The 14,348-nt window shown below is 36.7% G+C and overlaps 1 protein-coding gene across 2 annotated transcripts in view; it reads right to left on the bottom strand.

The window, feature by feature from the left end:
• The window catches only part of LOC122092770 (calcium permeable stress-gated cation channel 1-like), a 23,211-nt gene that overhangs the window by 6,998 nt on the left and 1,865 nt on the right, over window positions 1-14,348 (bottom strand). The window contains exons 1-7 of one of the 2 annotated variants that reach the window (XM_042663053.1): window positions 12,660-12,797; window positions 12,491-12,550; window positions 10,774-10,920; window positions 9,723-9,858; window positions 8,855-8,956; window positions 3,127-3,246; window positions 2,916-2,996 (exon numbers count right to left, since the gene is read on the bottom strand). In XM_042663053.1, the coding sequence (XP_042518987.1) occupies window positions 2,916-2,996; window positions 3,127-3,246; window positions 8,855-8,956; window positions 9,723-9,858; window positions 10,774-10,920; window positions 12,491-12,513 (609 nt within the window). In that variant the 5' untranslated portion in view covers window positions 12,514-12,550; window positions 12,660-12,797. Of the gene's footprint in view, window positions 1-2,915; window positions 2,997-3,126; window positions 3,247-8,854; window positions 8,957-9,722; window positions 9,859-10,773; window positions 10,921-12,490; window positions 12,551-12,659; window positions 13,007-14,348 lie in introns of those variants that run through there. The other variant, XM_042663052.1, reaches the window with a different exon arrangement.

Genomic DNA, 14,348 nt, shown 5'->3' on the forward strand with positions numbered 1-14,348 from the left:
CCCCCCCCCCCCCCAAAACAAAAAAAGGGTGACCCATGTCACTATGTGAAGGAATTTATGGTCGTAGAACAGTCCCCTCTGACCTTTTTGATGGAAGCTGAATGGGTGAGAGGTTGATACAAACAGCTTAATATGATCAAGGAAAAGTGCCTAAACATGATTTCCATGGCCAGTGTTATCCAAGAAGAACAGCACAGACTTATGACAAGAAAGTCTGACCTCAAAGTTCCAAAATTGGGGATTTAGTGCTCAAGAAGAACAACGGTAAAGAGGATTAAGGACTAGGAGATATAAATCCATTTCAATTTTTAAATATATATTTGGACAACATCATATAAATCAATATGCAAATCTTACAAAAAGATCAAGTTTATTTGTTTATGTTAACATCTCCCACCCTCTCTTTCTCAATGGGGGGGGGGGGGAGATTTTCATGTCAATATCCTCATTTTGTTCTCAAGTGTTAAAGTCCTCATGTTAGAGACATGGGTATTTCATTAAACTAAGCCTTATCCCAACTGACTAGGCAGTCGGCCACATGAATGTTGTTTCTAATGCAAGCAGACACAGAAAGAGGTTTTATTTAGCCCAAAATAAGTTATGGGTTTGCTTTGTATATGAAAGATCAAACACCAAGAAACACGAATAATAAAGAGACAATAGATCCGTACGACACAGAGATTTAACGAGGTTCACACACCGGGGTGGTGTGCTACGTCCTCGGGCAAAGAAGAAGATGATTCACTATGCAGAAGAGAAATTACACCCTAGCAGCGGTGAGGAAAAACTCGCCCTAAAACCCTAGGTCGAAAAACCCCAAAATACAATGACTTTCTCAACAAGCAACAGTACATTATATATACTCCAAATCACGGGTCGCGATCGATCCGATAGAACCATACCGCGGGGCTACGGCCCCGCACCCCCATACGAGATCAGTGATGGGCTCCGGGCTTGGGCCTATCGGCCTAACCCCTCTACTTCCATCACAGATCTCAGAAAATTTCCCATTTGGGTCGCCACCAAAATATGTCGGATCGGGTCAATCTTCAAAACGGGTCAAGAATTCGAGACAAACTTAACAGTATATTTATTAAGACCAAACAATCAATTACTTAAAACAAGTCATGGGTTTGCTTTGCATATTTATTCCCCTTATTGCAATGTTCGAAATTTTGGTTATTTCAATTTTTAGATTGCTCGAAATGAAACACTATGCACATCAGGAAGATTATAAAGTTTCAACCAAAATTTAGGTTGAAATGCCGAAAGAAACGATGAAAGAAAAATGTTACATCATATACGAAATTTCGATCGAAGTGTCAAATATTCATTCACAATTTTGAATCTTAGCCGCCTTTCAACCGAAACATGTTAGACTTCGAGCATTTCTTTAGGCCATACCATGACATGACCATCATTTGTGATATGGTCGAAGGAATGGTTCCATCGATGGCAGCGATCTTCTAGTGATTTTGAGGCTCCCTGAAACTCTACGTGTTTATGATATAGGCATAGGGGTGTCAACAGTTGTACTTATTGTCTATGATGACATTTTTTGACATTGGTATACAATTAAATGGTTTTTCTTCATTCATAATACATATTTTCATTCCTTAGTGAATGTTGTGTTATCTAATCTAGGATTTAAGTATCAGTGTATTGTATCAGAGTGGTGATTTTAAGAGATGCATATGCAATATTGGATTGATGCAAGATATGCTAAAAATACACATGGAAATGGTCAAAAAATGCATGGATGTGCTTATGATATATATAAACAATTTTGAAGCATAAATCTATTATGCAATATGTAAATATATATCAGCTTGATGCAAGGATTTGAGTCAGTTTACCTAATCTAGTGATGAATAACCCTCCCCCCAAAAGAAAAAAGAAAGAAAGAAAGAAGAGATCTACAACTTTACCACTTTTTTCGCCCCAAATCTGTTTTGATCTGTGATTTGAGCACTGCAACTCTGCAAGTCCCCAAAACTTGTTGAAATGATGAAGATTATGGACGTATTTTATGTTAGATGATTTCCTCCAACTTACATCGAAGAGAAAAACAAGTTTCCAAGGACTTCGGTTGTTATAAGTTTCTTATCCACTCACGGTTTCTATTTGCAGGTTTAAAGGAGGCGTATCTTGTGTATCTTATGTATCTTATATCGGTTATTTGGCCCCATATCAGTCATACAAACTTTTATAAAAGTATCGTACTGATATCCACCTATACAATACGCTACCTACCGATACTTAAAACCACGTATCTAATACTAAATTATGTCTGTGTAGAATAGGTTATATAAGAGAAGTGATACAATAAATCACCACATACAGTAGCAACCTAGGACGAAGCCAAACTACCATTTCATGTGTGGTTTTTTTTTCTGATGTAATGCTTTGGTATGTTTAATAATGCTTAAATAGATTCAACTGTTTGACCACCAAAATACACATTTTGAATTTTTGGACAAAAATATGCAATATATGAATATTCTGAACCTTGCCTTATTTTAGCCCATCACTATAATAGGATTAGGATATTCCTACCCTACCTACATTGGTTTCACCATTGCACTCTGATTAAAAGTTTGTCAGACACAGTGTGGCTCCTATTTTTAAATGTCCAGGTAATGCAATAGTAGCTAAAAAGGACCATTTGGGCCCAAAAAGCATACATTAGGAGCAATAGTCATAATGACAAGCTTGGAGATTCATTCCATAGAGACTTTAGTTAGCTAGACAAATAGAAGCTTTTGGAGATATTAACAACATATTCAACCACATAGTAGCATATGGACGGTGAATCACTGTTAGCAAAACAAGATGAACTGAAGTTATGGTCTTCAGGATCATTTCCAAGGAAAAAGCAGGCTTCTATTAAGACCCAAAGATGTGGGATTACTTACATCTTTTGATAGTTGACCAATCTTGGATGTGTAAAAATCGATTGCATCCACTTTTTCTCCACAAAGACCAAGAAAACCAGTCTGGTCAATGAATCAAGATAGAGTTTATCAGTGAGAAATAAGACAAATAACATAGTACCGACATAGAAAATAGATACATATGTCTTAACCTTACAAGACATTCCAAGTAACTATAAAAATATAATAATACCTTCATGGATGGCTTCTCAGATTTATGTCTTGAATACTTGAGTTGAAAGTAATCTAACCAGTTCTGCATCTTCTTTTTCTCCTCAACCAATTTGGAAAGCTTGTTTGCATCGTACACAACCTGAATGCAGTTCTCTAATTGAGAATGAAAGCATAAAATATCTTCTCCCCCCAATAACAATTAGCGCCCCCAAAAAAAATTATGCAACAACATGTCTAGATAACACAAAAGGGAATAACATATCTGCAATTATAATTTTTTCCTTTTTGGTTTAATATTGGCACAAATACAAGCACATAAAAAGAGGAAGCTGCCAGGAAATCCTGAAGGTAAGAAAGGATGCTCATATTTACAGAGTTACAACCTGCCAAAAGAAAACATTATATTTTTGTTGCCGGTCTTGCATTGATATACATGTGTTTTTGAGTCTCCTATCAATTGAAACTCTAATTCCCTAGAGGTTAGGAAAGACTGGGTCTCAAATGTTTGGCTGAATACATTCCCTAAATGATTCAGCAACATTTCCTTAAATTCTTCTACTTTTAGCATTTTGAGATTTTCTTTTTAGTTCAATAAGTAATGGTCACTAAATTAAATTTAACTTTGAAACTCATCTGAAACATTCTCCAAGAAAATAAAGTCTTGGCAGAAAAATTAAAAAACATATAAATGAAACTACCATTCTTGCTCTCGTCTTCTGATTCCTGTCTTCTTCAAAATTAGTTCATTGTTATGTATTAATTCCACTTTCTTGACCAATTTCTTAGGATACAGTGATACACCTCACCTTTACATCTTATTACTTACGTATTAACTTGTCAAACCATAAAATTGTATGGGGAGCACTCATTTTCCACAGCGCACCATGTCTTTTATGGCCTTGGAGATAAAATTGCATATTCATGACAGCTGTTTTCACCTGATCATTCTTTCATCTCTGAAACTTCACTCGATATTTATTTTTGGTGAGTTACTCCATTCAATATCATTGTATGATCATCGAGACATGCACTTAGTTAAAGCTCGAGCCATCATACATTCATTAAAAATCTTCTCAAAATATCCAGGGCTGATGGAGAGCCAGAGAGGTTAGGATGAAAAAAATAAATTCTAACATTGTGTAATAGCATTCACAGGCAATGTCCAAGGAATTTACTAGAGATGCAATAAAATTAATAATGCAACTACAAAACACCAAGCACTGTAACTCAACTGTAAATTTATCTGACTAAACACTCCAATCAGTTAGCAGCATTATCTCCTAATCTTCATTATGAGACGATATTTGGATTGCCGAAACTAGCTGTAAAACCATGGTTGAGACAATTCCGATAGGCTTCACTATCACTTTTCACTTCTAAATCAACATACAACTTCTCAACACCCACATGGAAGTTGCTTCCTATCAGTATTCTTTGGAAAGCAGACCACCAAGAGAGTTAGCTTTCTTTTTTCCTTGTGAGTTTCGGGAATATCCCCATTCATAGATCCAAGATCCACGTCTATGAATTGAAAGGTTCAAATGAAACTCTGCAATCAGTTGTTAGAATCTTTGATCCGATACAAGGCTTGGTGGTTAGCACATAGTGAACAAACCATTTGTAGACACCAAATTTTGTCACCTCCCGGCGATGATGACAATAAGAGGAATTACACACTGGATGTTATATACTTGGAGAAATTTTGAACTTAGGGTAAAAATGATTGTTTTGCCCCAATGAACTAATAATAGAAAATGTATTTTAAAATGGACTTTGACGTTGTGGATTAGAGTTGTTTGTTCCCTCGAGCTGGATGCTACACTTTGGTGCGAGAACGATGCAAATCGGCCCAGCCCCCAATTCCCCCTTTTACTATATGATTAAAGTCCCTGTTTACACGTATTTTCCCCAGGGTTTCTAGCTGAGACCACATTTGTGTCTCGCATCACTGGATAGTGCTCAAACCAAGTTTTCTAACAACATATTACATATCAAATTTTGACCAACAGTTTGAAAGATATGACTTTTTGAAGTTGACCAAAAAATCAAGGTTTAGATAAAATTTCAAGCAATTTGGGAGTGTCATGTGGCCTCCAGCATCCTTTGCCCGAAAGCAACTCATTTTTTGACAAAGCCCTCTCTTTTTAGTTCCATATCGGAAACCAAAGAGAGGTCTCCCCATTCCCTTGGTTGTAAATAGAGACCACTCCCCCACTTCAAAAATGGGAATTTTGGAGAACGAATGGCCCATTAAGGTTTTGGCTAATTCCTTCTCCCTAAACAAAAAAATCACTCAAAATACAAATATTTTAGTGTGTAATTCTTCCTTGAGCCGGGAGATTTGGTCTAGTTCGATTTAAAGCTTAAAGCACAAGGGCTATCTCCCCTTGTTTCTTGATTAAAGCTGGATTTTTGGGTAATTTTCTCCTCTTAATGGTAGGTTAGTATTTTTTTAATAATATGTTAATCAATTTGGTTTTAGTTTCAATTTGATTTTATTTTGGTTCAATTAGGCTTAATTAGGTTTAAGTAGACTCATCTTAGTTTAGTCTGGCTTATTAATTTCAATTAGGTTCGACGTGTTTTAATTAGGTTTAAGTTTTGGTTTAATGTGGGGGGGTTTTTTTTTAATTGATGTTTTTTCCTTTAATCTGGACTCTTAGTTCAGGATCCAGAACCCTAACCTAATCCCCCTTTCCTTATTCTCTTTTTCTCTTCCCTCTTTATTTTCTAGCTGCCCCTCATCTTCCACATGGCTGAAAATTCCTAAACGAGAGGGGGTAACACAATATGAATAAAAGGGAGTTGCCATCTACATTTATGGGTTCTAGACTGTTTCTAGGTGGCGACTTCCTTTCATTCATATTGTGTTACCCATTTTATTTATGGAGTTTCAGCCAAGTGGAAGAGGAGGGGCGGCTGGAAAAGAAAGAGGGAAGAGAAAAAGAGAATAAGGAAAGGGGGATTAGGTTAGGGTTTTGGATCCTGAACTAAGGGTCAGATATAAAAGAAAAAAAAAAACTAAACCACATTAAACCAAAACTTAACCTACTTAAAACAAAATGAACCAAATTAAAACACATTGAACCTAATTGAAACTAATAATCCAAATTACACTAAGATGAGTCTGATTAAACCAATTGAACTAAAATAAACCTAATTAAGCCTAATTGAATCAAAATAAACTAATCAAACCTAATTAAACAAAAAAAAAAAAAAAAACCTAATTGAACCAAGATAAAATCAAACTGAAACTAATTGAAACTAAAACCAAATACATATACATATTATTAAAAAATACTAAACTACTGGCTTTAATTAAGAAATAAGGAGAGATAACCCTTATGCTTCAAGCTTTAAATCGAACCGAACCGGACCAAATTTCCTAGCTCAAGGAGGGATTACACACTAAAATATTTATACTTAGAATGATTTTTTTGCTTATGAAGAGGGAATTAGCCAAAACTTTAATGAGGCCATTCATTCTCGAAACTTTTCTCCTTTTTGAAGTGGAAGAGGGCCTCTATTTATAACCAAGGGAATGGGGAAACCTCACTGTGGTTTCTAATGTGGGACTAAAAAAGAAAGGGCTTTGTCAAAAAGAGTTGTTTTTGGGCAAAGGATGTTGGGCGCCACATGGCACTCCCAAATTGCTTGAAATGAAATATAAACCTTGATTTTTTTGTTAACTTCTGAAAGTCATATCTTTCAAGCCGTTGATCGAAATTCGACGTGTAATATGTCATTGGAAAACTTATTCTGAGCATTATCTAGTTATTTGAGACACAAATGTGATTTCAACTAGGAACCCTAACAAAAATACGCGTAAAGTAGGGACCCTAATCATGTAGTAAAAAGGGGAATTATGGGCCGATTCGCATCGTTCTCACACCAAAGTGTAGTGTCCAGCTCGAGGGAACAAACAACACTAATCCACAAAGTCAAAGTCTATTTTTGAAAATATTTTCCATTATTAGTTCATAGAGGAAAAACGGTTATTTTTGCCCCAAGTTCAAAATTTCTCCAAGTATATAACATCCAATATGTAATTCTCTTATTGTCATCATAGCTGCCGGGGGGGTGACAAAATTTGGTGTCTATACCATTAAGGATCCGAAGAGACTTCAAATCATTCATTTGAAAAAATTGAAACCCTTCTTCAGTAGCTACTCTTTTGCAAACTCCAAAGTCCCCATGATTAATTTCATTCAATCAAAGGATTAACAGTAGGCAGATAAGTGCATCCCTTGTTAGGTTCAGGCTTTCCCATATATTGGTCATGATCAGCTTCTAAGGATGTCAATCAGTCAGTATCCATTGATTTCAGTCCGGCTGGCCATAAGCACCCCCATATTTGGGCCTAAACCCAAACCAGACTGAATTGCAAACCCTAAACCCAAGCCGATTTGTAGTTGGTCTCCATTTTCCCTTAGTTTGGTGAAACAATCTTCTCCTATAGTAAACCCGGATAGACCTCATTAGAGAGAAGCTAGGCCACATGCTTTACTAGGTATCTTTATGTTGTGTAAATATATATTTGTATGATTGTATACAAAAAATTACAAGACCTCATTAGAAAGTATCCGGGCCAGATGCTCTGCTAGGCATCTTTATGCAAGGTAAAATATGTACTTGTATCCTACTCCACCCCAAAGTCTCCTAATTTTAGTAAGCTTCCAGCTTTTCACCCCCAGAAGGGTGGATGGGTATTGATAGATTATATTTACTCCCATGAACAATTCTACCATTTCAAAATATAAAAATAAGTTACACCTGCTTGCACAAGATACTCAATATAATATAAATAAATTACAATAACTTAAAGATTCTTTTTTTTTTTATGAATAAATAATAATTCATTACCAAGAGGAGAAGAATATACAAGGGAAAGCGGGGAGGGAAGGCTTAAGTTCATAAGGAAAAGCCATCCCGGGGGGAACAAAATTAGCAATAGCATAAATACCAAACATCATTTTGTCAAGGGCAACATAAAAGGGGGAGGAGGGGAGAAGCCATAAAGCCGTTAGATGGATTGGATGAGATCAACCTGAAGGTTCCAAGAAGTAATGATGTGGGAATTTCTAGGGGAATTAGGAACAGGACAATTTTGAAGAGCTAAGAGGGCATGGACTTTGGAAGTAATATCAAAGTAGATAGCTTTCCAAATCTTATCCGGAGATCAAGATTTCAGGATCCATCTACGAATGTTACGTTCCATCCAGAGATGGTTGATACTAGCACAAAAAAGCCAATTTACTAACGGTGTCACAAACGGAAGGACCAGAGAAGGTCATGTCAATCTTATCCGGAGATCTTCTAGTTGGCCAGCATTTGGAGAGGACAGTTTTCCAGGCTAGGGAGAAGGGGCATGAGAAGAAGAGATGGGGGGATATCCTCTATGCCCAAGGGGCATAGGCAGCATGAAGGATTGGCGGGGATATGGCGGTAAATGAGGAAGGATTGGGTAGGAAGACAATTGGACAGGCACCGCCATAGAGTGAAGCTATGACGGAGAATATGGCCTTTAAACCAAACCAATTTATGCCACGGGAACACCAGGGAAGGGGTTCGAACGAAAGACTACGCAGAGGCGGAGGAGAAGATCCCATTAGATGAAGGGAGCCAATTTTAACCTCTCCAACGAAGAAGAAAATGCAAATTTTAACACAATCATTTAGCTGTTTCTTGTTCATCCCACCTAGGATTTCAAAATATGAATAAAGTTATGTGAGTTTGCAATGACTAACCTGATGGGTGAGATAGTGATCTGGATGATTTACAAGAAAAAAATGCTCCACAAGCTCACTAATTGATTCATCAGGGTCCAAAGGCACGTTTCTTACAAGGACCTGCAGAGGATCAAATATCATTTTCTATCTTAGGAATATGAAGCACTTTTTGAATGGGTAGTTAGAAAGCATTGCAGATTAGAACATCTCAAACATCTATGTCCTTACGAATTACAATTACATGTATTTCTATAAAAATTACATTTAAAACAGAAATAGAATTCCACCTAATTTCCACTTACATATAAAGGACCACAGTTCCAGCAATTATGTAAGGCACTAAAAAATATGACTACTAAAATTCAGAAAACAAACACAACTAAAAGAGAATATGGATTGGCACCAAGAAAACATTCTAACTCTATTTTTTAAATGCTATAAAATCTTGAACTTCCCAATATAATGAACCTTCTGCAACAACAGCCACCAGTCGAGAGTCCCAAGAAGGGGAAGGGAAACAATATAAAGTTTTAAAACAGGATATACTATTCCAACCAAAATGCAAACACAAAATACTCGGCGAAAGTGATCTTGTAAAGCCAAGACATTAAATCAGTTGACCCTGAATGGAACTTCTGCAGTTCAAGATGCAAGAGAATATACATATATTGTCTTTCAACATTATCTACATTCCTTGAACAACTTGAGTGCTCTGGTCAAGCCTAAACAGATTAAATGCTCTTCGATAGAAGTTTCTATCAAGAATAAATCTCAACAAAAAATCAGGAAATTACAGGTAATGGAACTATAATAGGAAAAAAAGAATTATAGAATTAAATTATTCTTAAAATCATAACAAATCATGAGAAGCTTTTGTTAATCTTACTGTAAACTGGTCTGGACGGCGTTCCTCTGATGCAAGAAAGTGCAATCGCATTGATGCAACTGTTGCATACTCCTTTTGTAACATATAGCATGTCCAGAAGGTAAAGACATAAGCCATTACTAAATGGGCCCAAAACCTGAGGAAGAAAAAAGGGAATTGTATATAACACACTAAGGAAGAAAAGCAGACAGATGCAACGGTCAGTTATGACTATGTACAAATCAAAATTAGTGAGTGTTCCGGCTTTTGAATCTGTATGGGTTAGCTTAGAGAAACTTGTGCAAAGAGTTGAATAATTCATAATATATATATATATATATATATTAACCTATTATACTTAATTCTTTAAAGAGGTAAGATAAAAAAAAATGGTGAATATATGGATATTGAGTATTATTTCACTAGAAGGGTTCAAGAGACAGTTAAATCATAGAGACAATTATTATTCATTAAAACACCAAATCTGTTATACAGACAATACCCCTGTCAATTAAGCATGATCATCTATAACTAGGTTAGCATGTTTTTCTCTTTGCAAAATGCTGTTGTTTATAAAAAAAAAAAAAATCAAAATTATGTGACCAATATGGTCAATGAAAATGCTAACCTGATGATCAGGAAATTAACCAAACCATCCAATCAATGAATCAACTGTCAGAAGAATCTCAATTGACCCCACCCCAAAAATTGAAGGGAACTCTGAATGTGGTCCCCTTTAAAATTTTACCAAACATGAGAGCAAAAGCCAAAGAGTACCAGAATGAGATGCAGCAAGAAGAAAAAGAACTCGATTAAAATAAGAAGGGTAAGTAGATGATATATGTGGGTGGGTCTGTGTGTGTGTGTGTGGGTGTGCGTGTTAATTACAATCCTTACATGACATGATCTGATGGTGTTTAAATGAGCCCAAAAAAAAAAAACAACAACAACAATGACAGGAAAGGTGTGAGTGTGCATGTGCGTGTGTTTACAATCTTTACATGGCATGATCTGATGGTACTTAAAATGAGCCCAAAAAAAAGAAAAAAAGCAACAGGAAATACTAACACACCTTTCTGATCCTTTTGGAATATTTGAAATAGAGAGCTTGTCTATGTTACTATAGACTACTTTTGAATGTTCAAGGGTGCCATTGGTCCAATTAACTGGAACCAAGATTGCGAAAGCAAGGAATGTAACAGGAACAAATATTTTAAGCCTGCAGGGAAGGGGGGAAGGGGAGAAGAGAATCAGCATCATATATATCGTGTACAATAAAAAATAAAATAAAATAAAAAATAAATTAAAATAAAAAATAAAAAGAGCTAAGGGAAGAATTTCTCAATGAGTAAGCAACAAGATCTTGTAACAACCAATTATCCTAAAAGCTCGAGCTGTTAAGTAAAGAGTAACAACAATGTATATTAACCCCCCCAAGGGCACATGCAGCCCTATACACACACAGCCCTGTGTGTGACATGAACGCACATTAAACACCATCACATGGCATCAAGGAGAGAAAGTCTCGATGAACCTTGTTGCACTTCCCAGGAATCGAAAACTCGACCTACTTGCTCTGATACCATGTTACAATGCTTATCCTAAAAGCTCGATTGTGAATTAAGATATACTAAGTAAGGGCAACACCAATTTATATCAAAATATCTTTATTAAGATCTGGTAGGTAAAGATATTTGAATGGTGTGTCTTTATAACCTCTTGTCTAAGAGAATCTTTCACATCATTAACTACACGTGGAGCAAGAAAAAGTAATGGACAATGAACCAATGAATGATCATGTTAAGAGCAAGAATGGGGCGAATGCATTAGTGATCTAATTGATCACCCAAGGCCCCTATTTAGAAAAGCAAAGTAGAGTCATAACAAGAGTACAAGTCATAACCCGACTACAAGTACACCCCCCCATCCAGCTGCCCTACTGTAAATAGGGTCGGTGGAGGGGAAAACCCCCATTGTGCCCTTCCAGCACACTTATCGTATATTCTAACAGAACATTTCTTGTTCGGTAATGAAACGGCCTTCTCCTCCTGAGATAATATTACCTAAATCCTAACTTGCAACTAGATACATTCTTAACCCTAATAAGAGCTCAATTTTAAGTGTTGCTAAAACTAAGACATAATCAAATTTTAGTAAATGGATATGTCCATTCAATACCGCAAATCATACTAGCTGGGATCATTTTTGCAAGAAGCAACCGTCTTGCAAAAGAAAACTTCAAACAGAAATAACTTGCAAAACAGAACTTCAGCAAGGGGTTTGAACAAAGATCAAAAGATGAAAAATAAACAGTCAGCTACCCAAGGCAACCACTGTCACCAATGCCAGTCATCTAGGCATGTAAGCTGTTGTTTACCACAACTAGTAGTCCATAGAATAGAATAATAATCGCAACATTGACCCCTGTTCTTACCATTTGTTTTATGCTAAGTAAACAGTGTTTCACCTTTCATGTTATCATATTTGTTAATAACTTCTTGTTGCTTTATATTGCTTTATATATATATATATATAGATATATACATTCTACTTCAACCTTTTACCCCATTATATTAATGCCTTTGGGTTTGTGTTGGTGAGTCACTGCTCTTAAGACTTGAACCCAGAAGGTAAGACATAATGCAATTTAAATAAACCTGCAAAAGCAGAAGTTGCACCAGTTCACTGTCACAGCCCATTTTAAAATTTGGGAATATACCTAATATCTACTGCAAACATATGACTCCTGTTCAGTTATCTTATGTGTTGTCTTAAGTAGAATAAGATACCTCATATCTCTGTTGGACTTCATCTTTTAGCATCCTCACTCATTTCTCTAATATAGTCAACTAATCACAATGCAAGTGCGAGACATGTCAAACACTAAGTTTGATAGAAACTGTAGACAAAATACTAACAGAAGAAAATATGAAAAAAATGATATCTATTGGAGCATACCCAAGCAAGTAAATCCTCAGGTAAACAGCAGAGTCCAGTCCAGCATGGTGAATGAGCTCAAGTTCTGGCATTTTCAGTGCAGCTGGCATCCAATTTAGAAACCTCAAGTATGATCTAAAGTCCAAATTAACAAATTTGCTTACAAATGCCCCAGAGCGTGAAGGACTGCTCCTCAAGTCCCTGAGATACCATTTCGGAAAGTACACCCTATCATTGATAGGTTGGATTCGTAATATAGCAAATGCCACGAAGAAAGCAAATGCACTGAGAATATTGATAGCTGCTGCAACTCCTATGTCTCCAAGTGTAGCCATCTAATATTTCAAAGAAAGAAGACACGTATTTCCCTAGAACAAGTAAGACAGTAAGCAGTTAGATAATGTGCATAAAGCAAACTATGTGAACAGCGACGAAAAAGAAGACTAAAGCATGTGCAAACCAAGCAAATCAGCCTTCCATCTTATTTTGAATATGAAACCCAAGAGCAACATGTCTTGGTTTATCAATCAGATTAAGAGAAACAAATCCAAACAGAGAATACCACGACAAGAGAACTGGAAAGCTATAGTTTGATTGGCATTCCAGGAGACATTAAATCATTTTAACATAAAAGCAGTGAAGTAAAACAAGGGACCTTTGTGATGAAGTTCACAATAAAAGAATATAAAGCTAATGAGTAATCAGTTGGGATGTTTCAGAGAATGGTGTCACTTGAGGGCATGGTTCGAAATCTCAGGTTTCAAATAGGTATAGGTTTCGACTTGGGTTGAAACCAGGTATTTTTTTCTGGGCTTGCTGGGAATTCAGACCCAAAATTCCGACATTTGGGCCGAAATTTCAGTAATACTAGGTTTCTTCTCGGAGTCCACCGAAATGCCCATTTCGGCTGAGATTTCTGAGTTCTTAAACCATGCTTGAGGGTTAATGAGACTTCCAAATATGCAGAAAGCATTGCATCCTGGGTTAGTGCTCCGTAGAGTATTAACAAATGTACATGGCATCAACTATAGAGTTAATAGACAGTGAATTGAATAAGGTTTCTTCTCCTTTCCTGCTTTCCAGCTTTAAAGGCAAAAGAGAGTAGAACCTCAATAATATGATGGATCTTGTCCGAGAAACAACAAGAAACAGTAATTGAAACAACTATAAACTGAGAAGACCACAAATCCCGTATACATACAGCTTTTTATTGCGGCCAATCCAGGGTGTTGACGGCACCTACTGTGGTGGATGCAGTGCAGAACAACTCAAAGCAGCCCCATTGCATGCCAATATACTAAGATAACGTGAACAAGCTACGCAAGACATTACATCTCTAGATACTAGTCTTAAGCACAATGGAGCGAAACACTTGAAGGTGGTCTTCCAAATCCCGATCCCCGGATAAGATTTGGGCTGCCATCTTCTTTGATGTTAACTCCAAAATCCAATCCCTTCACTCCATCCTCTCCCGACCGATCCCTACCTCCAGTAGAAACTCCCATATCCTCTCCTCCTGCAAACTTAATCCTAACCCCTTGCCTGTCCCATAATATCCCCCCCTCCCTTATCTCTGAGGCTCCCTGGCTCCTGGTCGTAGTTGCCAATTTGGCTTTCTGTAGTTGCTTTTGCTGTTTTTTGTAGCTTTTTGCTTTGTTCCCCTTGGGGCTGGCTTTTCCTTGTTAGCTTAAGCCTCCGCCCCCCCCCCCC

This window comes from Macadamia integrifolia, chromosome 11 (genome assembly GCF_013358625.1).
Source record: "Macadamia integrifolia cultivar HAES 741 chromosome 11, SCU_Mint_v3, whole genome shotgun sequence".
Classification (NCBI taxonomy): domain Eukaryota; kingdom Viridiplantae; phylum Streptophyta; class Magnoliopsida; order Proteales; family Proteaceae; genus Macadamia; species Macadamia integrifolia.